The 25,317-nt window shown below is 41.0% G+C and overlaps 1 protein-coding gene across 1 annotated transcript; it reads left to right on the top strand.

Moving 5' to 3' along the window:
- Positions 1–1,415: 1,415 nt before the first annotated feature.
- On the top strand, positions 1,416–24,946 carry LOC309568994 (hemicentin-1-like; the record flags this gene model as incomplete). Its single annotated transcript, XM_082274757.1, has 8 exons — positions 1,416–1,470; positions 3,295–3,615; positions 7,299–7,601; positions 8,053–8,322; positions 9,931–10,209; positions 20,589–20,867; positions 24,229–24,507; positions 24,663–24,946. 8 exons carry the CDS (start codon positions 1,416–1,418, stop codon positions 24,944–24,946), a joined length of 2,070 nt encoding a protein of 689 aa, XP_082130883.1.
- Positions 24,947–25,317: the final 371 nt, after the last annotated feature.

Here is a 25,317-nt window from a genome sequence, read left to right as displayed (position 1 = left end):
TTAAGAGGGCTCTCAGATGGGGACACCTGATGTAAGGGGATACCTGATGTAAGGGGGCACTCAGATGGTGATACCTGATGTAAGGGGGACTCTATTAGGGACACTGATGTAAAAGGGTGCTCTGATGGGGACACCTGATGTAAGAGGGCACTCAGGTGGGGACACCTGATGTAAGAGGCCACTCAGATTGGGACAACTGATGTAAGAGAGCACTCAGATGGGGACACCTGATGTAAGGGGGAACTCAGATAGGGACACCTGATGTAAGGGGGAACTCAGATGGGGATACCTGATGTAAGATGCCACTCAGATGTGGATACCTGATATAAGGGAATACCTGATGTAAGAGGGCTCTCAGATGGGGACACCTGATGTAAGGGGATACCTGATGTAAGGGGGCACTCAGATGGGGATACCTGATGTAAGAGGCCACTCAGATGGGGACACCTGATGTAAAGGGGATACCTGATATAGGGGTCACTCAGATGGGGACACCTGATGTAAGAGGGAACTCTGATTAGGACACTGATGTAAGGGGGCTCTCTGATAGGGACATCTGATATAAGGGGCACAGGTTCTGTTTAATAGTGTTTCCCAGGCAATGACACTGTGCGATAGACTGTCGGTGACTCATGCACAGTGTTTCCATAATCCCCCCTGACTTTTTTTTACCGCACCCCTATATCAGATAGGCTAGATCTTGCCCTGCATAATTGTATCTTTTGTGGCAACCCCTCATTGTCTCGCTACGCCATGCTGTTTGTTATTTTGTTGTGTTGAGATTAAAACAATAAAAATACTGAAATGAAAAAAAAAAGACACAATTTCATATATTGTGACTTGGCGGGATATATTCATACAGACTTGTAACATTTTTTAAAATGTACCAAAACCCAGCCCCTCTCCTGACACCAATGCAGAAGATGGAGGAGAAAAGCCGCATCAGACCCAACAAGGCCACACAATGAAAAGTACATTTTAGCGCTTGCGGTGAAAAATATGACTCTCGCTAGTAACATCCTTGCTTACATTATAGACAATTCTAGAACTATAACGCGGCATATAAATACATTTTACTAAAATAAAACTTTAACATAAACCAACTTTTCCTTTATATGGCGGCCCTTTCATTTGCCCTTCTAGACCTCTTCAGAGAAACACCCAAATGAACCCCCCTCATCACCTTTGTCTGTTATTCACTCCTGTACAGTATTTCAAAATTCAGAACTAGAAAGAACCTGATTGCACCTTATAAATAACAAATTTGCTGATGTTTGCTCACTTTCATGCTCCTCATAAAATCGTTTACTGCTTTTATGGCTCACCTGAAAAAGTCATTCAGTTCCACACACACTGCTGGAGTGATCGGTCCCCTAGGTAACATCTCCATCTAGATCTCAATGGTCAAAGGGAAGATGGATCGCATCGGTGTTGGACTGGTGTGCGCTCTGCTCCTTCTGATCCAGTATGGTGAGTCGTTTTGGTACCATTTCATAGGGCAGGATCCCAAATGAGAAGCTTGCATTCAAATTTACAGTCCATGTTCACTGTAATAGAACAGGCCATTGGTATCATTGAATGGACAAATGGGTAAAGTGTGAACAATGGCTCAGATTCAGCAAACCTTAAGCAGCATTTAATGCATCCCAAAGTGGCCTCTTATTTAATATGGCATGTCATTTTAGCATGCCATAATCATTATCTATAGCACGTCAAGTGCCACGAATCAGGGCTTTTGGGGTTGATTTAGGAGTAGAGCATGTTCACATTGCAAGATGAATTTTCACTTATCTTGGTGAATGATGTGAAGCTAAGTGAAAATTCACTTTGCAGGGAAAACCTAATCACATGCAAGGTCATTTATATATATATATATATATATATATATATATATATATACACACACACATATATATATATATATATATATATATATATATATATATATATATACATATATATATATATATATATATATGTGTGTGTATATATATATATTACACACACACACCAAATGATGAGGAACTTGACTGGCCTGCCCAGAGTCCTGACCCCAACCTGATAGAACACCTTTGCGATGAATTTGAGCGGAGACTGTAAGCCAGACCTTCTCATCCAACGTCAGTGCCTGACCTCACGAATGCACTCTTGGAAGAATGGTCAAACATTCCCATAGACACTCCTAAACCTTGTGGACAGTCTTCCCAGAAGAGTTGAAGCTGTTATAGCTGCAAAGGGTGGGCCAACTCAATATTGAACCCTACGGGCTAAGACTGGGATGCCATTAAAGTTCATGTGTGTGTAAAGGCAGGCGTCCCAATACTTTTGGTATTATATATATATATATATATACATATATATATATACATACATACATATATATACATACATACATATACATACATATATATATAACTGCAGTTAATCTGTAATAGGCTAAGCTTTAAAGTTGTTGTATCTCCAACAAAACCAACATATAAAAAGGAAAGAGGAGAAATAGAGAGGAAAATAAAGAAGGAAATTAGATGACACATAAGTATAAAAGACAAAAACAGGATATAAAAATATTCAAAATGTATAGCTACATAAAGACTACATAAAGGCCCCAGTATAGACTCGTGGCCACACCATATGTCCCATAGAATGATGCACCCTAAATGGGCGATTCCTGGAACATTATGTCCATGCAGGTGTATGTAGGAAAAGTGGGGACCAATCGGGGTTTTGATCCATCCATATGCTAAAACTTAAAACGGTTTGGGTATTACGTACAATTGTGTGCATTTTCAGTAAAAATCTGTGCTATCTGTTGCCTTTGACCCTGTCTCGGGGGCCCATTTGCACCACCGTAACATGCAGTAGTGCAGCATGTACACGTTAATTTTAAATAGCATCCTGATGAAACCTCTGAACCAAGCTACAATACACCACAATGCACATTGTGCAATATGGTACCATGCAAAAATAAAAGCAGCAGCACTTACATTTTTGTGCTTTGAGGCTCATTACAGCTCATCGGTTTTTAAAGGTCTTCTTGACGCATTGCATTTAGAAGCAACTGGCCTCCTTGTTGGCTGCCGTGGATTCCAGGCGCAGGGGTTGCAAATGCACAAGAGTACAGTCACGTAGACTTTACTAATGGAGACAGCCTGATTTGTGTCCATTTTTCATGCCAACTTGCTTGATAAAATGTCCCTAATTCTGTCTTTGCTCGTCTGTAGATGTTCTTAAATGCAGAGTCCATACCATTATTAATACAGTACATGTTATTTTATGTTTGTAAACTATTCATAGGCAATGGAGCGGATATTATTATAACAAGTACAAATTCTTCTCTATCCGTACTGACCGGAGATACCATCAACCTGACCATTTCCTACAGCTCAACTCCCAGCCTGATAATATGGAGCTTCAATACCAATGTTTCTGTGGCTTTAATGAGAACTGGAGATGGAGAACCATCGATTGCTGCCAATTACAAGAATCGGCTGACGCTACAGGAAAAACAGTTATCTATCAGAGGTTCCACCCTGAACGATTCTGGAGTATACACGGTCATAGTTAATGATGGAAGTGGCAATTCTGGTAACTTTACATTCGATGTGGTTGTTACAGGTGAGTCTTCGGTTCGCTTGGCTAAAATCAAAAGAATCCAATTTTGTATATTCACTGAGCTGATTACTGAGGCTTGCAGCAGACTATTGTAATAAACTATCACCAGTGGAAGAGCAGAGTACAACATTCCTCCTTGTCCTTCTCATAGTTTTTAAAGTGTCTGTAAACCCCACCAAAGAACGTCTCCCATTTGGTCTGTTAAATATACCATTGAAAGAGTTTTGTTAAAAATTGCAAAAAAAAGACCTGTTGATCCTGCCATAAATCTTGTGAGCTGATAACTCCCTTGTGCTGCACTCTTTTTAGTTACATTGTTCGCAGCTATTTCTATGGAATACAGAACTCCTACACCTATGTCAAAGGGACAAGAATACAAGGAGGTTTTTTGTATACCTTAGGGTCACAATGCTGCCCCTTCATATATACATTGCACCCTAGGAAAGGATGTGTGTTACTGGCAGGATCACACACACATACTCTCAGGTTAAATTGGATGGACTGATGTCATCATTCAACCTTACCAACAATGTAACCTAGTGAAATATTATCCAATTCATGCATCGTTTTTAATGGAAATCACTTTCATATTTGTATTTATTTCCATTACCTCATTGTTGTACTCTCTGTAGGAAGTCCTATTACCAAAATTATAGACAAATATGTATACAGCGCTATATAAAATCAAATAAAGTGACAATGTGCATCATATAAATCAATAAACTCGCTTACAGTGCAATATATATATTCCTCTTAGGTGCAATATATAATGTCCATAAAGTGCATTCAAAGTAAAGTGCATAAGAGTCCACTAAAATATAAATATAACCGTGGTTTAAAATTCAATAAAGCGCTTGATAGATGTTTCCATATAAAAGTGCAAGTGACACCACCACCGTTTAGCCACCAGATGGCCTCTCACCTCACTGAAGCATTAAACCAGCATTGAATCCTCAATTAAAAATGCCACTTCCTGGATCGATCTCTCACCATCCCATGGACATGATATGTGAATAAAGATAATGAGGCATCTAAGTGTACACTGCTATTATCCTTTAATTGATTCACATTCAAAGTAGAATTGCACTCACATGAATCAGCACAATGGGCTTGTGCGGACCGCACACGCCAAAAACAGTAGCTGTCGGGAGCCGTGCTGATGGGTCGCCGCGCGTCCGTCCAGGTCTCCGTCCCCTATACCCGTGACATTTTATGCTTCCGCATCACGACTTCCTCAGTAGCTACGGACGAGCGGCGACCCACCAGCACGACTCCCGACAGCTACTTTTTTCGGCGTGTACGGTCCGCACAAGCCCATTGTGTCTGGCTGTGTCTGGTTCCTTTACCGCGTGCTGCTGCCTCGCCTTACCAGTGACTCCACTGATGCTGTCCACACACTCTGGGCCTTCAAATGCATAAACATGAAATATTCGTGGCCAATTTGTCACAAATGTTTCATGTTTATGCATTTGAAGGCCCAGAGTGTGTGGACAGCATCAGTGGAGTCACCGGTAAGGCGAGGCAGCAGCACGCAGCAGAGGAGCCAGACACAGCCAGCACACAAGGAGCAGGCCCAAGGACATCGATTTCAGAGGTGCCAGGTAAGTGGAGTCCACTGCACATTTGCATTCTCGTGCCACCCTCACACCCCCTGGAAATGTGGACTGACATGCTGACAGAATGTTACAGTTGAACATGGCAAACATGTATAATACATGTCAGTAAGTTTGCTATGTCCAGCTGTAACATCCTGTCAGCGTGTCAGCCCACATGGTCATGTAAAGTTTATGCTTTTAATATCCATTTTTTCTTGACAATGGGAATCAAATGCAATAAATGTTGCATTGTATTTTCTGTGAAATATATGAGCGTACATTTTTTTGGGGGGGGGGGGGGTGGATCTTGGGTGAGTTCCCACACTTTTTTCCCCAGGACTTGACCCCTGGATAGTGCCATATCATTGATGTCAGTGGGAGGGATAGTGCCCCATTATTGTTAGTGTTAGTTGAAGGAATAGTGCACCATCATTGTTAGTGTTAGTTGAACAAATAGTGCCCCCTTCTTAAAATCAGTCTGAGAAATTGCGCCTTATTGTTGGTATCAGTGAAAGGAATAATGCTCCTTTGTTGGTGCCAGTGAAAGGAATAGTGCTCCTTTGTTGGTATCAGCAGGAGGTATAGTGCCCCATTGTTGGTGCCAGCGGGAGAAATTGTGATCCTTTGTTGGTGCCAGTGGGAGGAATAGTGCTCCTTTGTTGGTGCCAGTGGGAGGAATAGTGCTCCTTTGTTGGTGCCAGTGGGAGGAATAGTGCTCCTTTGTTGGTGCCAGTGGGAGGAATAGTGCTCCTTTGTTGGTATCAGTGGGAGGAATAGTGCTCCATCACTGGTATCAAAGGGAGGAACAGTGCCCCTTCTTTGGTGTTGGTGGGAAAAATAGTGTTCCTTCCACTGACACCAAACATTGCTGCACCATTCCTCTTACTGATGCAAACAATGGAATAGGGCCTTATTGTTGGTGTCAGTAGAAGGAATGGTTCCCTATTGTTAGTGTCAGTAGAAGGAATGGTTCCCTATTGTTGGTGTCAGTAGAAGGAATGGTTCCCTATTGTTGGTGTCAGTAGAAGGAATGGTGCCTCCTATGTGTGGGAGGTACTGTATAGTGCGCCAAGGGCCCAATTTAGGCAAGCAAAGGGCCACATCAGTTTGTAGACCACTGTGTTGGAGGAACAAGTAAAATGAGGGTGTGGATGGAGATCAGTGGCCATCACAGTATCATCTTCAAGCACTTTTGCAACTACAGAGCACGCAACCTCTCCAAAAGAGGTAAATTGATATACTGTATTTAGTTATTCATGTCCCAGTTTCTGAATTTCATGTTTTTCTTTTCCAAAAGATATTAACTGTGCGCCATGTATATAATGAAGCTGCTGCTGAGAATGATGGGATACGTGTAGGGCTGCCATCAGGGGGAGTACAGGCCATACACATGTAGGGGTCCGGGGATTCTGAGGGGCCCAGCCGCCCAGGCCCCAACAAACCAGATTGAGTTGTTGCTGTTGTAGTAGCTAGCAATTGCTAAAGCAGGGTGGCCGCAGAGTAAGCCGATGCAGCTGAAGGGATGTCTCTTTGCTGGATTGGACTCTTTGCTGACTATTTGAGGCCATCTCTTTGCTGGATTGGGATGTATCTTTGCTCAATATTTGGGGCTGTATCTTTGCTGGATTGGATTCATTTTCATATATTAAGTTGTAAGAGTGTTAAAATAAAAGTGTGTGCACTGAAGGACTCGGTGGGATGGCCAGTGGGCAGATTCGGTGGGATGGCCAGAGAGTGGGCCCTGGGAAATATTGGTCGTCAGGCCCGGAAGTGCCCAGGCCTAAAGCTGTGTGAGGGCTTTAGGCCTTCTGATGGCTGCCCTGGATACGTGTCCTGACCCCTTTCTCTCCTTTCCTTTCACGTTCGGAATTGTACTATTGTCTAAAACACCCTTCAGGTTAAAAGTACCTTGAGTATGTATGTACGTTTCTCTTGTGTATATGCAGTTTCTTTGTTGTTCTTAATACTGTATAATACATCAAGCATGTACCATGTCAGTATGTATAATTAATACTATCCTATTATGATGCCAATAAAGCACTTCTGTTTTGTTAAAAAAAAAAAAAAAAACTGTGCCCCTTGTTTTAACAGACAGAGTCCAGAAAATCCAAAGTAATGACACTGGCATTTTTAAAACGGGGGAAGATATCAGTCTGACCGTCCGGTACGAAGGGAATCCAATAACCACAGTTTGGGAATATAATAGTAGCCCACTGGTTATTAACATAAATGGATACTTCATCTATGGTGACAGATACAAAGCAGGAACGAAAATGACAAATGACGGGTCTCTTGTAATTTATAATACCACCAATGCCGATGCAGGAAATTATACGTTCACCGTAACAAGTACTTCGATCTTTGCCTCACGATCTTTTCTGGTGAAATTCTACGGTAAGCCAGTTATTTTAAAACATATTAAAAGTAAACCTATATATACAATAATGCATGAAGGATATGTCATACGTCAATGTGATATGAGAGTTAAATTAGGGGAAAGAAGAGATCCACAGCAGCAGAGCAAAATGTTATCAAGATAGAAGAGCTGAAAGGGTCCTCCAGTAGGACAGGGAACACCAGTTCTATAGGGGGTCTGGATAATGGTTCTCCAGCAGCTCTGAGCTATCATGGTATGCTCTGGTCACTCTAGTACCGGCAGGTCATGAAATAAAGTCAACCAATACAAAAAAGGCATTCGCAATTCTAGCATGCTTATTGAATGGTAGTAAAAAGTACAATGAATCCAACATCAATTAGATGTAGTATCAATTTTCATATAACATAGAACAAATTACATTGTGGATGTCTAATCTACATCATCTGCTTCTTCCTTTCTTCTCGACAGATGTCATAACAGGTGTAATCATTCAACAAACACCGGCAATCGTAGATGAGACTACCCCTGATGTGAATCTGTCCTGCAGGGCCTCCTCGGGTTCTGGATCTGTGACATGGCAGAAGGATGGTCAGCCATTGACCAATGATAGTACACACGTCCTACTAGACCAGAACCTCCAGATATTGAATCCTGATAGAACTTTCTCTGGGAACTATAGCTGCACAATGTCTAACCCAGTCAGCTCAAATGTCGGATTCACAAGGGTGATCGTTTACTGTAAGTAGGCAACTTTACAATTTAAGGTCCAATTGAACTTTCAGTTTAATTCAACTAAAAACATTCCAGGACCATCCAAACAAAAAGTGTGCAAAGTCATCCAGTTGGTAAGCAGCCACAGCCACAGCCTGTGCAACAAGGCTCATCTCCTGCCAGCATGCTGCAAAGAAGGCCCCTTTCTCTGTGTTGAAGCAGTGGTCTCTCTGCAGAGGTTCGGCACGCCCCATACTGAGTAAGATATAGAGTTCACCAGTCAGCAGGGAACGTGAGCCTTGCTCTCTGCTCAAGTAGACAACTCTTCCTCTTCTACACTGAAAGAGCAAGCAGCATTGTCAGCCCTGCACAGACACTGATTAGTCAACTATTACACCTAACTTAAGTCCATTTTTAAATCGAATGTTGAGCTGGATGAGGCAGGCAGGGCCACCCATGGCTCAAATGTTGGCCAATTCCTCCTGAATCTACCCAAATTGAAACAGTATATGGCTAGCTTTATTCTGCTTCACAATTTAAGTCTATAAGTCAGCTGAGTAGCAAAAACGATTTATTCGCTGTGTAGGGGACTTTATTTCTCATACAGTATATCTATGTAGTACGGCGGGTATTGAAAATAAGTACCCCCTTTAAATAATCAAATGATGTTGCTTTGCAGCCTGAAATGAAGACAAACACCATTTTTGTTTTCTGTATTTACAGCCAAGTGAAAGATATAACACCATGTCAGAAAAAAAAATCCAAAACAGAATCACAGTTAGAAAAAGGATCACCCCCCCTCCAAAAAATGAAGCATGAAAAGAGTTTTCCTGGAGTATTTCAGTCCCTGATAGTGCAACTGATGCAAACAATCAACTATGTGTGGCAAGGCACTATTCCTCCCACTGACATCAGCAATGGGGTACTATTCCGACCACTGACACCAACTTTGGGGTACTATTCCTACTACTGACACCAACAATGGGGAACTAATTTTCCCACCAATACCAATGATGGGGTACTATTCCTCCCAGTGACACCAACAATGGGGAACTCATTTTCCCACTGATACCAATGACGGGGCACTACTCCTTCCACCGACATCAACAATGTGGAAATTATTCTCCCACTGACACCAATGATGAGGCACTATTCCTCTCACTGACATCAACAACGGGTTTCACGTGCTCCCACTGACACCAGTGATGGGGAACTAATTCTCCCACTGACACCAATGATGTAATTTTTTTACTCCCACCCACCACCAAGCCTATGGCATTGTTTATTCCCATTGATGCCAAGGTATTTTCTACTTCCACTGGTCATAGTCCATTCCCCCTAAAGTCTAAAAGGCAGTGAACTGGCCCTTTGTTTCAAAAGTTTGGAGACCCCTGCTCTAGTGTAAACTAATGTTTCAGGTTGGAAAACCTCCACATTCTCAAGGAGAGGCAGGTTTCTACTTGGCCATAACCCACACACCAAGCTCTCCCAGATACAAGAAGAAGAGGTCCCCACATAAACCTAAACATAGAAGAAACTGGTTCAAATAAAACAGATAATGATTTAATATTTTATGAAGGTTTAAGGGAGATATGTTTTGTGGTCATAAATTACACTATGCCTTTTATCTCACAGACCCGGTGGTGGAGGTTACAGTGACCAAGTCAACCGAGATTGTGAGTGAGATGACCCCATTGGTAAATCTAAGCTGTAATGCCTTTAGCGGTTACATTGAGACAGTGACCTGGATGAAGGATGGCCAGCCTATAACTAATAATGACAATTACAAGTTATTGGATGGGAATCAGATTCTCCAGATAATTCAACCCAGGAGGACCTTCGGTGGAAACTATAGCTGCAACATTTCCAATGCAGCCTACTGGGGTTTGGGCTTCGTCCAGCTCCTTGTCTATGGTAAGTGACAGCACAAGGGTCCAGTCTGTGTGTCCCCTATGGAAATTCATAGAGTAGAAGCTAAAGTACTCCAAAATAATTATTGGTCAGTCTTAACTTAAGCCGAGAAAAAGTTAAATGTAATATAAGTGTAACTCAACATTCTTCAGCCAGCAGTTATTTTCCAGAGAACTAGATAATTGATGACTGTAAAGCCCAACTTCAAGCTATTTATTTTTTTTTAAACATCACTCCACAGGTTAAGGTAGAGATGTCCCCCGCAGTGAACCATTTTATTTCATCAGATAGAGAGGTCCTCAGTCTTCCAGGTCTAACGACTCCGAGCGTCACTTAACCGCTTCAATACCGGGCACTTTTACCCCCTTCCTGCCCAGGCCATTTTTCAGCTTTCAGCGCTGTCACAATTTAAATGACGATTGCGCTGTAATGCAACAGTGTACCAATAAGAAATTTGTATAATTTTTTTTTTTCATACAAAATAGAGCTTTCTTTTGTTGGTATTTAATCACCACTGTTCGCTAAATAAAAAAATAAAAAAAAAGACAGAACATTTTGAAAAAAAAAAAAAAAGTTTTTCTTCGTTTCGGTTATAACATTTTGCAAATAATCTTTCTTCATAAATTTATGTCAAAATGTATTCTGCTACATTTCCTTGGTGAAAATAACTCAAATCAAGTTTTTTTTATTTAGTCTGTAGGAAAGTTATAGAGTCCACAAACTATGTTATACTGTATATATCTGAAAATTGATCAATCCTGATGTACTGACACCCTATCGTATTTCTTGAGGCCTGAAAACGCCAGGACAATACAACTATCCCCCAAATGACCCCTTTATGGAAAGTAGAGAGTCCAAGATATTTAGAAAGAGGCATGGCAATTTTTTTGTTGTAATTTTTCATCACAATTTTTTTGAAAATGAAGAAATAAAAAAACAAACAAAACAATTCACAATTTTCGTTTTTTTTTTTTTTTTTTAATTTACATACTGTCACCAGTGCAGTACAGCATCATATAATTGGTGTGGCAGTGATCAGGGACACAGATTGGTGACATTATGTACAAAAGAAAAAAAACAATTATTATTTTTTTCCATTTTTTCTTTTTACTATTTTTTTTTTAACAGACTATGACCAGAGCAATACATTTTTACCACCATAGTAACATTGTACCACTCTGGGGAAGTGATCAGGATTTTTTTTTTTAACACATTACCATTGCTTATAGCAGTGAATTTCATTGGTCTGTGATTGGGCCTGTCTGTACCATGTGATCACTGTGACCAATCACAGCTAGCAACATCCATTGTATACAATGGATGGCATGAAAAGAAGCCATCCATTGTTTACAACTGGCATGTGATCTGCTGTGATTGGTCACAGCATTCACATAGTACTGGCAGCAGGCCGGTATAGTAATTCGTCACTGAAATTCGTCACATATGGGTGGATGTCATATGACGTCATATAACGACGAAAGTTCCACCCGGCCATCATTTTGCTATAGGCCGGGCAGGAACTGGTTAAAGAGCAGCTCCAGTCACATCTGCAAAAAGTAAAGTCAGCATCTGCAAGTACTATAGCTGCTGACTTTAAAAAAACTAGCACATTGAGCCCAGCCCTGTCTTTGTATATCCTAAAAACTTTAGCACTGTCTTTGGTCCTGCACCACCATCTTGGATTTGGGAGCTTGCCGGGACTTTCTGACCAGTCACAGCCGACTCCTCACTGAGTACATGTGAATTGTGTGGATTAGAGATTGTCCTGAACTTCCTGAAGCCTCACAAAAATGTGAAATATCTCAAAAGGCTGCAGGCAGGACGATGGAGGGGGTAGACCAAGCAAACGTCATCCTCGGCAGGGCATGGATATGGAAGTGAGAGCGAGTACCTTATGGAAAATGTACTTGCCAAATGTGTTAAAGTAAGGGTGGGGCCTAGGATATGCAATCTACAAAATGAGAGTAAAGGTTCACTTTAACCTGGAAGACTGAGGGCAGACTGAGTGCAGGACATTATGGGTCCATGGGGCCATAACCATAGCACCCTACAACCCAAGAAGAGAACTCGCACAGTGAGATATAGCATAGAAACCAGCACCCTGCACAAACTGGTGTCCTTGTTCATTTCCAACTTAGCAGTTCTATTAAGTGGATGTTGGTTAGGGTCCAATGGAGATCTTTTTTTGTTTGTTTATACATTAAGTCTTTCTTCTCACAGATCCAGTGGGGAATGTTATAGTGACCCAGTCACCCCAGATAGTGAGTGAGAGGACCCCTTCGGTAAACCTAAGCTGCAGTACCAGGACTGGCTGGCAAATATCCAAGGGTATTCAGTGTACCGGAAGGACAGGGTAGGAAAAAGAGGGGGAGGGGTATGTCTCTACGTCAAGAATAATGTAAGGGTGATAGAGAGGAGTGACATTACGGAAGGGATGAGTATGGAGTTAGAATCCGTGTGGGTAGAACTCCATAGGGAAGGAGAAAAGGGAAAAGTAATTGTGGGGGTTTGCTATAGGCCACCTAAACAAGGGGAGGAGGTAGAGCTGGAATTTTTAGCACTTTTGGGTAAAGTGGCAAAGCTAGGATCAGTCATCATATTGGGGGACTTCAATTATCCCGACATTGACTGGGGAGAGGGGACTACACACTCACATAAGGGCCGTCAATTCACGGAAACCTTACAGGATAATTACAACAACAATGTAGGAGAGCTAACAAAACCTCCAGCACATGAAGAGTAAATGGGTTAGAACGGGTGGGGGAGGGGAAGGGAAGAGAACATGAGGAATAGAAACTGCAAAAAAAAAAAAAACGCAGATGAAAAAACGCAGATGAAAAAACGGAGATGAAAAAAATACCATAAATTGATGAATGACAGAGTCCTGATGGAAAATGTCCAAGGCACCGAGCTGCTCTCCACAGACAAGAGGAGTTCTGAACTAAACAAAAGAAAAAGAGAGAGAGCGCTCTAAGTGCAGACAGTCTTTATTAATAACAAGGCATATGACAGCACCTGAAGAAAGAGCGCGCAGGGCCGTACGTGACCCAGCGCATGGTCAGAAACGCGTCGTGCATACCGTGCATATTCCACACACCATACATTCCCTGGTGACGAGGCCGCGTTCCAGCTTCCACCGCACATCGCAGCCGCTGCCTTAGACGCTGACCGCCGACTGCTGGAGGAGGTAGCTGGCTTCCTTTTCTCCTCTGATCAGCGATCAAGCTTCTGAATTGCTGCACACGAGTGGATGGCACCTCCCAGAGGAATTCCTGATGTCCATGACTTGACACAGCTCGATGACTTTGGTTTCTAGTGAGTTTATATCACCTATGCCTTGTTATTAATAAAGACTGTCTGCACTTAGAGCGCTCTCTCTCTTTTTCTTACAGGATAATTACATGTCACAGTTGGTGGATTCCCCTACCAGAGAAAACACAATCCTGGATCTATTGATCACTAATGACCCAGACCTAATCTCGGAGGTAGGAGTCCAGGACAACCTGGGCTCTAGCGATCACAGGATGATCACATTTAGCGTAAATAACAATATAGCAAGGCAAGTGGGGAACATAAGAACCCTTAACTTCAGAAGGGCAAACTTTCCAAAATTGTACTTGTTGATGGAAAGGGTAAACTGGGACCGAACCCTGGGATCCCTGACCACAGAGGAAAAATGGGAATGCTTTAGTAACACATTAAGCAAAGGCATCTTGCAGTGCATTCCTATGGGAAATAAATTTAGAAGGGACAAAGCCAAACCTGGCTGGCTAAACCGGAGCGTTAAAAAACTTATTAGGGGAAAAAAATTGGCCTTCAGGAAATATAAATCAGAGGGCACAGTATTGGCTTTCGACCAGTAGAAGGAGGCAAATAGGAAGTGTAAACACAAAATCAAGATGGCTAAAATAGACTTTGAGAGACAAATAGCGGAGGATAGCAAAAAAAAACCCAAAGAAATTCTTTAAGTATATCAACAGCAAAAAAACTAGGGCAGAGCATATTGCACACATAATTAACAATGATGGGAGGATGGTTACAGAGGACACTGAAAAAGCAACCGTGCTGAATGCTTTTTTCTCATCAGTCTTTACACAGGAATCGGAGGGGTACACTGACCATGACTGTATGGGTAGTAGTAATACACAGGACTTGCCACTATGGCTAACAGAGGGTGAAATCAGGGAAAGGCTGGATAAACTCAACACAAACAAATCACCAGGCCCGGATGGCGTACATCCGAGAGGAATTCAAGGAACTCAGTAAGGTTATATCCAGACCACTGTTCCTGATCTTTGCGGACAGTATTAGGACAGGAGATGTACCAGGGGAGTGGAGGAAAGCTAACGTGAATCCGATATTCAAAAAGGGTCAGAGGCATATACCGGGAAATTATAGGCCTGTCAGTCTGACATCAGTAGTATGTAAACTTCTGGAGGGGATGATAAGGGACTATATCGTAGAGTTTGCTAAGGACAACAGCATCATCAGTAGTAACCAGCACGGGTTTACAAATGGGCGTTCTTGTCAAACCAATCTCTTAACATTCTACGAGGAGGTGAGCTGTGAGCTAGATAGGGGCAGACCAGTGGATGTGGTGTACCTAGATTTTGCTAAGGCGTTTGATACAGTTCCCCATAAGCGCTTAATTTATAAAATAAGGTCTGCAGGTATCGACAGCAGGGTTTGCTCTTGGATACGGAACTGGCTAAATGGGCGTGTCCAAAGGGTGGTAATAAACAGCGCGTACTCAGACTGGTCTGAGGTAGTAAGCGGGGTCCCCCAAGGCTCAGTCCTAGGACCAACCTTGTTCAATTTATTCATAAACAGCATTGAGGACGGGATCAGTAGTTCAATATCAGTTTTTGCAGATGACACAAAATTAGGCAGGGCAATAACTGTACAGCATGAAGCAGATATCCTACAGAATGACCTGGACAAAATAACGGAGTGGGCAAAGACAGGGCAAATGAGGTTTAACGTGGAGAAATGTAAGGTTTTACACTTGGGGACTAGAAACATAAAAGCACAATACACGTTAGGAGGGGAACCCTTGGGAGAATCAAAAATGGAGAAGGATCTGGGAGTCTTGGTTGATGATAGACTAGGCAACAGCATGCAATGTCAAGCGGCAGCTGCCAAGGCTAGCAGAATATTAGCATGCATAAAGAAAGGGATGTATTCCAGAGATAAGACTATAATCCTTCCACTTTATTAAACTCTGGTCTGACCTCATCTGGAGTATTCGGTCCAGTTCTGGTCACCAGTCCTCAGAAGGGATGTGTTGGAGCTGGAGAGAGTCCAGAGAAGGGCAACTAAACTAATTAGGGGATTGGAGGACCTTGATTATGAGGAGCGTCTGCAATCGCTTGACTTATTCTCCCTGGAGAAGAGACGCCTGAGGGGGGACATGATAGCAATTTTTAAATATCTAAATGGGGATCTAGGCTTAGAAAAAAAGCTGTTCAGTCGAAGGGATTGCATGAGAACTCGGGGGCATACAATGCGATTAGAGGAGAAGCGTTTTAACCTCAGGCAACGTGGGGGGTTCTTTACCGTTAGGGCTACAAGATTGTGGAATTCTCTACCACATGAGGTGGTTTCTGCGGGTAGTATGGTGGCTTTCAAAAGACTCTTAGACGTACATCTCAAGGATCAGAACATTCAGGGGTATGCAAGATGATTACAGCCACACACATCTACACAGGTTGAACTGGATGGACTTTTGTCTTTATTCAACCTCACCAACTATGTAACTATGTAACTATGTACCTCTACTGGTTACATTGAGGAAGTGACATGGATGAAGGACGGGCATCCTATACACAGCTCCTATAATCTATGGGATGGGGGCAAGACCCTCCAGCTAATTCAACCCAACATGACATCCACTGGAAACTATAGCTGCAACATGTCCAACGCGGCCTATTGGATTTCCAGCATTCTTCCACTCCATGTCTATAGTAAGTAGTAGCACAAACAACTGAAATGTAATATAAGTACTGTATATAGTTACATTGTCTTGTTGAAAATAGACACAAGTCCATCTGGTTCAACCAATAAAAAGGAACAAAATATTTTACAATCCTATACACACAGTTGATCCAGAGGAAGGCACAAAAACCCCCAGCAAAGCATGATCCAATTGGCTCCAGCTGGGGAAACAAATCCTTCATGGTTCCCCAAGAGGCAAATCGGATATTCCATGGATCATCTTTACCTATAAATGTTAGTATCCAGTTATACACTGCTCAATAAAATTAAAGGAACACTTTAAAAACCCAATGGGGAAAAAGTCTCATGCCGGATATCTATACTTTTATGGACTGGGTAATGTGTTGGGAATGAAAGGATGCCACATTGTTTGTTGTAAATTAAAATAATCGCCCTACATAGGGTTGAATTCAATAACAACCCGAAAATCAAAGTGAAAAATGATGCAGCAGGCTAGTCCAGCTAGTCAGCTTTTTTGCTGAAATTTAATTGCAGCATCTTAAATGGTATTCGGTAGTTAGTATGGCCCCCACGTGCTTGTATGCATGCCTGACAACATCGGGGCATGCTCCTAATAAAACAACAGATGGTGTCCTGGGGGTATTTCCTCTCCCAGATCTGGACCAGGGCATTACTGAGCTCCTGAACAGACTGAGGTGCAACCTGACTGTGTCGGTTGGATCAAAACATAATGTCCCAGACGTATTCTATTGGATTAAGGTCAGGCGAGCGTGGGGGGCCATTTAATGGTATCAATTCCTTCATCTTCAAGGAACTGACTGCATACTCTCGCCACGTGAGGGCGGGCATTGTAGTGCACAAGGAGGAACCCAGGACCCACTGAACCAGCTTGGGGTCTGATAATGGGTCCAAGGAATTCATCCCGATACCTCATGGCAGTCAGGGTGCCATTGTATAGCCTGTAGAGGTCTGTGTATCCCTTCATGGATATGCTTTACCAGACCATCATTGACCTACCACTAAACCGGTCATGCTAAATGATGTCACAGGCAGCAAAACATTCTCCATGGCTTCTCTAGACCCTTTCATGCCTGTCACATGTGCTCAGGGTGAACCTGCTCTCATCTGTGAAAAGCACAGGGTGCCAGCGGCGGACTTGCCAATTCTGGTGTTCAATGGCAAATGCCAATCAAGCTCCCCAGTGTCAGGCAGTGAGCACAGGGCCCACTAGAGGACGTTGGGCCCTCAGACCACCCTCATGAAATCTGTTTCTGAATGTTTGGTCAGAGACATTCAAACCTGTTGGGAGGTCATTTTGTAGGGCTCTGGCAGCACTCATCCTGCTCCTCCTTGCACAAAGGAGCAGATGCCGGTCCTGCTGATGGGTTAAGGATCTTCTACGGCCCTGTCCAGCTCTCCTAGAGTAACTGCCTGTCTCCTGGAATCTCCTCCATGCTCTTGAGACTGTGCTGGGAGACACAGCCAACCTTCTGACAATGGCACTTATTGATGTGCCATCCTGGAGGAGTTGGACTGCCTGTGCAACACTCTATAAGGTCCAGGTATTGCCTCATGCTACCAGTAGTGACACTGACCCTAGCCAAATGCAAAACTAGTGAAAAACAGTCAGAAAAGATGAGTAGGGAACAAAAGGTCAGTGACCTCCAACTGTAAATCCATTCCTGCCCATCTAGTGCACTTGTTGGTAATTTCATTAACACCAAAGCAGCAGCAACTGAACAACAACCCCCTCTGCTACTTAACTGACCAAATCAATATCCCAGGAGTTTAATTGACTTGATGCCAAACTCTGATTAAAAAGCATTCTTTTAATTTTTTTAGAAGTGTATTTTGTACATTTAGGAAAGAATCCTGGCCTTTTTTGAAGCAATCAACTATGTGGGACAGATACAATCCAACACTCTCCAGCCAGCAGAAACGGGCACTGATAACGTTAAAGCAGAACTAAACTCTCTAAATCAATACTAAGAGAGAAGTATGGCCAAAGCTTTTTGGCTATACATCTCTTCTGGGTCACAAAGGGGAGCTTGCTTTAGCTCTCTCTCCTATGACCAATGTTGCTGCATATTTTGATATCAGAAATGGATTTGTGTGAACTTGTTAGCAAGTATTTCTATCGTAATCCTAAAGAGTTTCTAAAAAGTGCAATAAAATACATTCTTTTATCTTTTAGACCCTGTGGTGAATGTTAGAGTGACTCAGTCACCTGGGATAGTGAGTGAAAATACCACTTTAGTGGAGCTAAGCTGTAGCGCCTCTAGTGATTTCATTGAGTTAGTGACGTGGACGAAGAATGGGACATCTATAACTAATAATGACAATTACAATCTACGGGATGGGAATCGGACCCTCCAGATAAAGCAACCCAACAGGACGTTCAGTGGACTCTATATCTGCAACATGTCCAACCCAGTCTACTGGGGTAACGGCTCCCTTCAGCTCAGTGTCTATGGTAAGTAGTAGCACAAGAGTGCAGTCTGTGTCCCCAATGTATAGAGCAGAAATGTCACATGAACTACAGCAAGGGATTCTTAACCTTGTCAGGGCCCAGTACATTTTTCAAAAAGCTTCCACGTCCCAACAGAAAAAAAAAAAAAAAAAGTTTGTACTGATATGTTGTATGATTTTGATAGCTAGTATAAAATTATGTGAAGTATACAGTACAGCAGTCAGACTATGTGATGTACAACATATTGCATATGGTGCATCAGTTAGAGTGCAGGGGTCAGAACTATGTAATTGCACAGCACAGCTTGCAGAAGGCAGTGGTCAGGAGTTTAAGTGTTCCCTTATGTTGGTGATCAGTTTGCTACCTTTACTCTGCATCCCTCCATACACTGGTAGTAAGCATGCCTCCTTACACTGGTAGTCATTATGCCCCAATACTCTGGAGGTCACTGTGCTCCCTTACTCTGGTGGACAGTATGCCTTTTTATCCTGGACACTCAGTGTGCCCCCTTACCCTGGTGGTCAGCGTGCTTCCTTACCCTGGTGGTCAGTGTACCACTTTACCCTGGTTAGTGTTCCCCTTTATCATGGACAGTCAGTGTGCCTCCTTAGCCTGGTGGTCAGTGTGTCGTTTATCCTGGACAGTGTGCCTCCTTACCCTGGTGGTCAGTGTGTTCCCCCTTACTCTGGCGGTCACTGTGCCCCTTTGTCTTGGAAAAAGTCAGTGTGCCCCCTTACACTGGTGGTCATTGTGCCTCCTTACCCTGGTCATCAGTGTGCCCCTTTATCCTGAACAGTTTGTGTGCCACCTTAGCCTGGTCATCAGTTTGCCCCTTTATCCTGAACAGTGTGCCCTCTTACCCTGGTGGTCAGTGTGCCACCTTACCCTGGAGGTCAGTGTGCCCCCTTATCCTGGCCAGTCAGCGTGCCTCTTTACCCTGGTGATCAGTGTGCCCCATTATCCTGGACAGTCAGCGTGCCCCCATACCCTGGTGGTCAGTGTGCCTCCTTATCCTGGTCGTCAGTGTGCCTCCTTACCCTGGTCGTCAGTGTGTGCCCCTTTATCCTGGACAGTCAGTGTGCCCCTTTATCCTGGACAGTCAGTGTGCCCCTTTATCGTGGACAGTCAGTGTGCCCCCTTACCCAGGTGGTCAGTGTGCCTTCCTACCCTGGTGGTCAATGTGACCCATTACCCTGATTGTCAGTGAGCCCCTTTATCCTGGTGGTCAGTGTATCCCCTCACCTTGTTGGTCAGTGTGACCCTTTACTCTGGTGGTTAGTGTTGGTCTGAGTTTTCCCTCGCCATGTTGGTAAGTATTCTGTTTTGCCCTGGTGGTCAAGGTTCCCCCTTACTCTGGCAGTGTGTACCCCTTCTTCACCTTGGTGGTCGTGTGCACCCCATTACCCTGGTAGTTTATTTTTGGTTTCACTGTTTGACAAATCTAATTTAGCTTCTAGAGATTTTATTCATTGTACATTTTATCCAGTGACTGGGAGAATGAAAATGGTGAAATTGATGAGTTTTTCTGGGTGGAATCCTTCAAATCTTCCAGAAGAGGCCAGTCTCTAACACCATAAACCAGCGATGGCGAACCTTGGCACCCCAGATGTTTTGGAACTACATTTCCCATGATGCTTATGCACTCTGCAGTGTAGTTGAGCATCATGGGAAATGTAATTACAAAACATCTGGGGTGCCAAGGTTCGCCATCACTGCCATAAACCATAAGAGCCACCAGGCCTCCCAGATACACTACATGGAAATATGTACAAACACAGAAGGAGGAGATCCCTCAATTAGTGAGAAGACGAAAACCCGAAACCCGCACAAACTGGTGTCAATGTTCATTTTCAACTGGTTCTAATAACTGGATGTTGGTTGTGGCCCAAGGGAGCCCTGTTTTTTTTTTTTTTTTTTTTTATATATAAAAAAATGTTTTATGTTTTTTATTATGCAGGCCCAGTGGAAAATGTTATAGTGACCAAGTCACCCAGGATATTGGACGGCAACAGCACTTCGGTAAATCTAAGCTGTAAAGCCTCTAGTAATTACATTGAGGCAGTGATATGGACGAAGGATGGGCAGCCTATAGAAGCTAAAGACACTTTCACTCTATTGGATGGGAATCACACTCTCCAAATAATTGATCCCAACAGGATGTTCATTGGACTCTATAGCTGCAACGTTTCCAATGCAGCCTACTGGGGTAACGGCTCCCTTCAGCTCAGTGTCTATGGTAAGTAGTAGCACAAAAGTCCAGTCTGTGTTACCTGTGACTGCTGAGAACAGAACTCCATGTCAATGACTCCAACATAATATCCATCAGTGTTCTTAACAGTGTGATGTAATCGAGGTGTAACCCAACACTCTTCAATAATAACTAGGCCTTAAAGCAACCTTATATGAAAATCCACTCAATTTATTCTACTCTTGTCCTTTTAAGTCCAAATGGCTTAAAAAAACATTGACAAAGTTTGCAAAAAAAATACTTGGCTTGGCCTGACCACCAAAGGTGATATCTCCTCCAGAGTGAGCTCTTGCAATGGGCTGAAGGCACTTTACTGATCCTTCTCCCAAGGCAAGTCTACAAGGTAGCCAGACCACTGAAAGCCAGGCACTCCATAGGTGGCTGATCTACAAACCTCTATGATTAATACAATACCAAAAATATGGTTGAGCATGTAGTTGAATGTCACATCCAAAAATTACTGTGAGATTTACAATTACTTTACAATTCTAAATGAATAAATTCTTGACGTGTCACAGTCCTAATCCCAGCACTCCCCCTGGTAATGCCTGCATCAGTTTTTCTCTCTGAAGATGAGAGCCATCTTTGTTCATGCATCACCTAAGAGTAGATATGTGCAGACTAAAAACATTTGTTAAAAATTTAAATTGTGATATACATAAATTTGTTTAGTTTAATTCATTTTAGTTTGTTTTCTGAATTTGTTTTGTTTATTTGAATCAATTAGAATTTTCCAAATTCTGTAGAATTGAAATAAATTTAACTGAATTCCGGAAAATTCTAATCAATTCAAATTCTATAGAAAAATAAAATTTATTCTCTTCGAAATTCGAATTTTGGAACATGGTTATATTCTTTCTATTCTATTGTGTTTTTTTTTTATATTCTAATCTTTTATTTTCTATTCTTTTCTATTCTATTTAAATTTATTCTATTCAAAATTAGACTTTCGGAACATGATTATTTTCTTATATTTTTTCTATTCGATTGTTTTTTTCTATTCTATTATATATAATATAATTTTATTTTCTATTCAAATTTATTCTATTCAAAATTCACATTTCAGAAGATGGTTATATTTCATTTGATTCTATTTTATTGTTATTTTTCTATTCTTATATATTCTTTTCTATTCTATTTGAATGAATATAACCATTTCCCAAAATTCATTCATTTTCTATTCTATTTCTACAATACCAAAAATATGGTTGAGCATGTAGTTGGAATGTCACATCAAAAAAATTACTGTGGATTTACAATTACTTTACAATTCTAAAAATTTATAAATTCCTGACGTGTCCTAATCCCAGCACTGCCCCTGGTAATGCCTGCATCTGTTTTTCTCTCTGAAGATCGGAGCCATCTTTGTTCATGCCTCACCTAAGAGTAGATATGTGCAGAATGAAAACATTTTTTTAAATGTGATGATATTCATAAATTTGTTTAGTTTAATTATTTTAGTTTGTTTTCTGAATTCGTTTTGTTTATTTGAATTTGAATCAATTCGAATTTTCCAAATTCTGTAGGGAAATTTCTAATCAATTCGAATGCCACACAAAAATACATTTATTCTAGTCGAAATTCGAATTTTGGAAGATGGTTATATCGGGAAAATTCTAATTAATTTGAATTCCATACAAAAATAAAAACAGAAATAGAATTTATTCTATTCGAAATTTGAATTTTGGAAGATGGCTATATTCTTTCTATTCCACTCTATTGTTTTTTTTATTTCTATTCTTTTATTTTCTATTCTTTTCTTTTAAATTCTATTTGAATTTTAATTTATTCTATTTGAAATTAGACTTTGGGAATTTGGTTATTTTCTTCTATTACTTCTTTCGGAACATGGTTATATTTTTTCTATTCTATTCTATTGTTTTTTCTATTCTATAATTTTATTTTCTATTTAAATTCAAATTTATTCTATTCAAATGTGAATTTATTCTATTCAAAATTCACATTTCAGAAGATGGTTCTATTCAATTTGATCATATTCTATTGTTTTTTTTTCTATACTTATCTATCTTTTTCTATTCTATTTTTGGGAAATGGTTATTTTCATTCTAGTCTATTGTGTTTTCTATTCTTTCCCATTCGATTATTTCATTTTCTATTCTATTCTTTTCTATTCTGTTCCAATTTATTCTATTCAAAATATGAATTTCAGAAGAAGGTTATATTCTTTTTATATGATTCTTTTCTATTCTATTCTTCTATTTTAATTTTTTTTATTCTATTCCAATTTTGAGAAATAATTATAATCATTCTATTCTATTGTTTTTTCATTCTTTTCCAATCTATTATTTTGTTTTCAAATCTATTATTTTCTATTTTATTCTATTCTTTTCTATTCTGTTTGAATTCAAATGTATTCTATTTTGGAATAAGTTTATATTTCTTCTAAATTATTCTATTCTATTATTTTTTTTTCTTTTTTTATTATTTTCTATTCCATTCTTTATTTTATTCAAATTCAAATTTCTTCTACTTGAAATTCAAATTTCAAAAGATGGTTATATTCTATTTCATTCTTATTTTAATTCTGTTCAACTCTTTTCCTTTATTTTTTATTCAGTTTTACTCTATTTTACTTTCTATTCCTTACTTTTCTATTTTTTCTATTCTTTTATGTGGAATTCTGTTCTGTTTTACTCCATTATATTCAAATCTTTTATTTTCGATTTTATTCTTTTCTATTCTATTATATTCTTTTCTATTCCTTTATTTTCAATTTTTTTTTTTCGGAAATTCTAATTATTCAAACTTGAATTTTGGCCCAGATTTAGTTATGTTATTTTCAAATTTGTTTAAATTTGTTACAGTTGTCATTCCGAAATTCTGATACATCCAAATTTCCAAACAACAAAAAATCTGTCTGAATTTCGATTTGGAACAAAACGAACTGCACAGGTCTACCAAAGAGTTACCATCTACTTCCTGGGCTGAGATGCCCTCATTTAACCCCTGGTGTCTGTGCAGTTCTTGGCTGTTTTCACAAATATCTGACACATATCAGCCCCTGCTGCAGCCTTTCACCCTGTGACTTGCTACAAAGTTACAATGTTGCAGTCTAATTACTGGAGGGGTAGAGACTGAGCAAATGCTTCCTCTGGCCTGCAGCTGACTGATGGCACCATCGTAGCATAGGAAAAGTCACTGGACTGGAGCTCAAGGGCTACTTTTTTAAAATGATAAAAAGGTGGAGCTGTATGTACAGTATGTATGTATGTATGTATGTATGCGTATATTTTAACATCAGGAACGTTTGTATGTTTGTATTACTAATGGTTTTTAAAAGGTTTCGAAAGTGGTCCACTGGAAATAAATTATGCCTTTTATCTCATAGACTTAATACAGAATGTTACAGTGACCCAGTCACCCAAGATCGTGAATGTGAGCAGCCCTGCTGTAAATCTAAGCTGTGGCGCCTCTAGTGGTTCCATTGAGTCAGTGACGTGGCAGAAGGATGGGAAGCCTATAAATATTGATAACAATTACAATCTACTGGATGGGAATAAAAGTCTCCAGATAAAAAACCTCAACAAGACAGTCAGTGGACTCTATATCTGCAACATGTCCAACGCGGCCTACTGGAGTTTCGGCTCTCTTCAGCTCATTGTCTATGGTAAGACTAAGTAGTAGCACAAGAGTCTGGTCTGGGGTTGGGTTTTGATGTTTGCGGAAACAACAGTTTAGAAGATATAAGCTTCCAGCACTAAAAATAATTAGCATTTTCGATTTATTTTAGTTATAAAAAAACATTTTCCTCTTTTCTGACAGACCCGGTGTTGAACGTTAAAGTGACGCAGTCGCCTGCCAACGTGGACGTCAAGACCCCTTTGGTAACGCTAAGCTGTAGCGCCTCTAGTGGCTATATTGAATCAGCGAAATGGACGAAGGATGGGCAACCTGTGAACAACAAGAGTCCCTACAGTCTATCAGATGGGGATAAGGTGCTCAAGATAACTCAACCCAACAAAACGTTCAGTGGAACCTATACCTGCAAATTATCCAACGCAGTCTACATGGGGTCTGGGTCCCTAAATCTCACTGTCTCTGGTTAGTAAGAAAGCCATATGATACGTAAGTAAGATAGCCACATGTCAGAATTGTTGTGTTGACCTGAGGCTTCCAGTAGACACAAGATGTCAGTCCTGAAGCCCAAATTAAGTCTCACACCGTGTTTTATCTGTATAGTTTTCCATCCCAGCATGTCGTGATTTGTGGCCAAATTTGGCTCAGAAGTGCCTTAAAAAACTGCTTCCTGCCCTCACACTCCGGTGTTCTGTACTAGGCAGAGCTGAGTAACAGCCACACCCCTCAGCACAAGCTTACTCACATAAACATGTACTACAGAGAAGGGGAGGGGGAGTGTATAACCAAATCTGTTACCGATTGCATCGTGCACTGGGTCTAAAGATGGCCATACACTGAT

The sequence above is a fragment of the Pelophylax lessonae genome, assembly GCF_965119305.1.
Source record: "Pelophylax lessonae genome assembly, chromosome: 12".
Classification (NCBI taxonomy): domain Eukaryota; kingdom Metazoa; phylum Chordata; class Amphibia; order Anura; family Ranidae; genus Pelophylax; species Pelophylax lessonae.
This window is presented reverse-complemented; position numbering and strand designations above follow the sequence as displayed.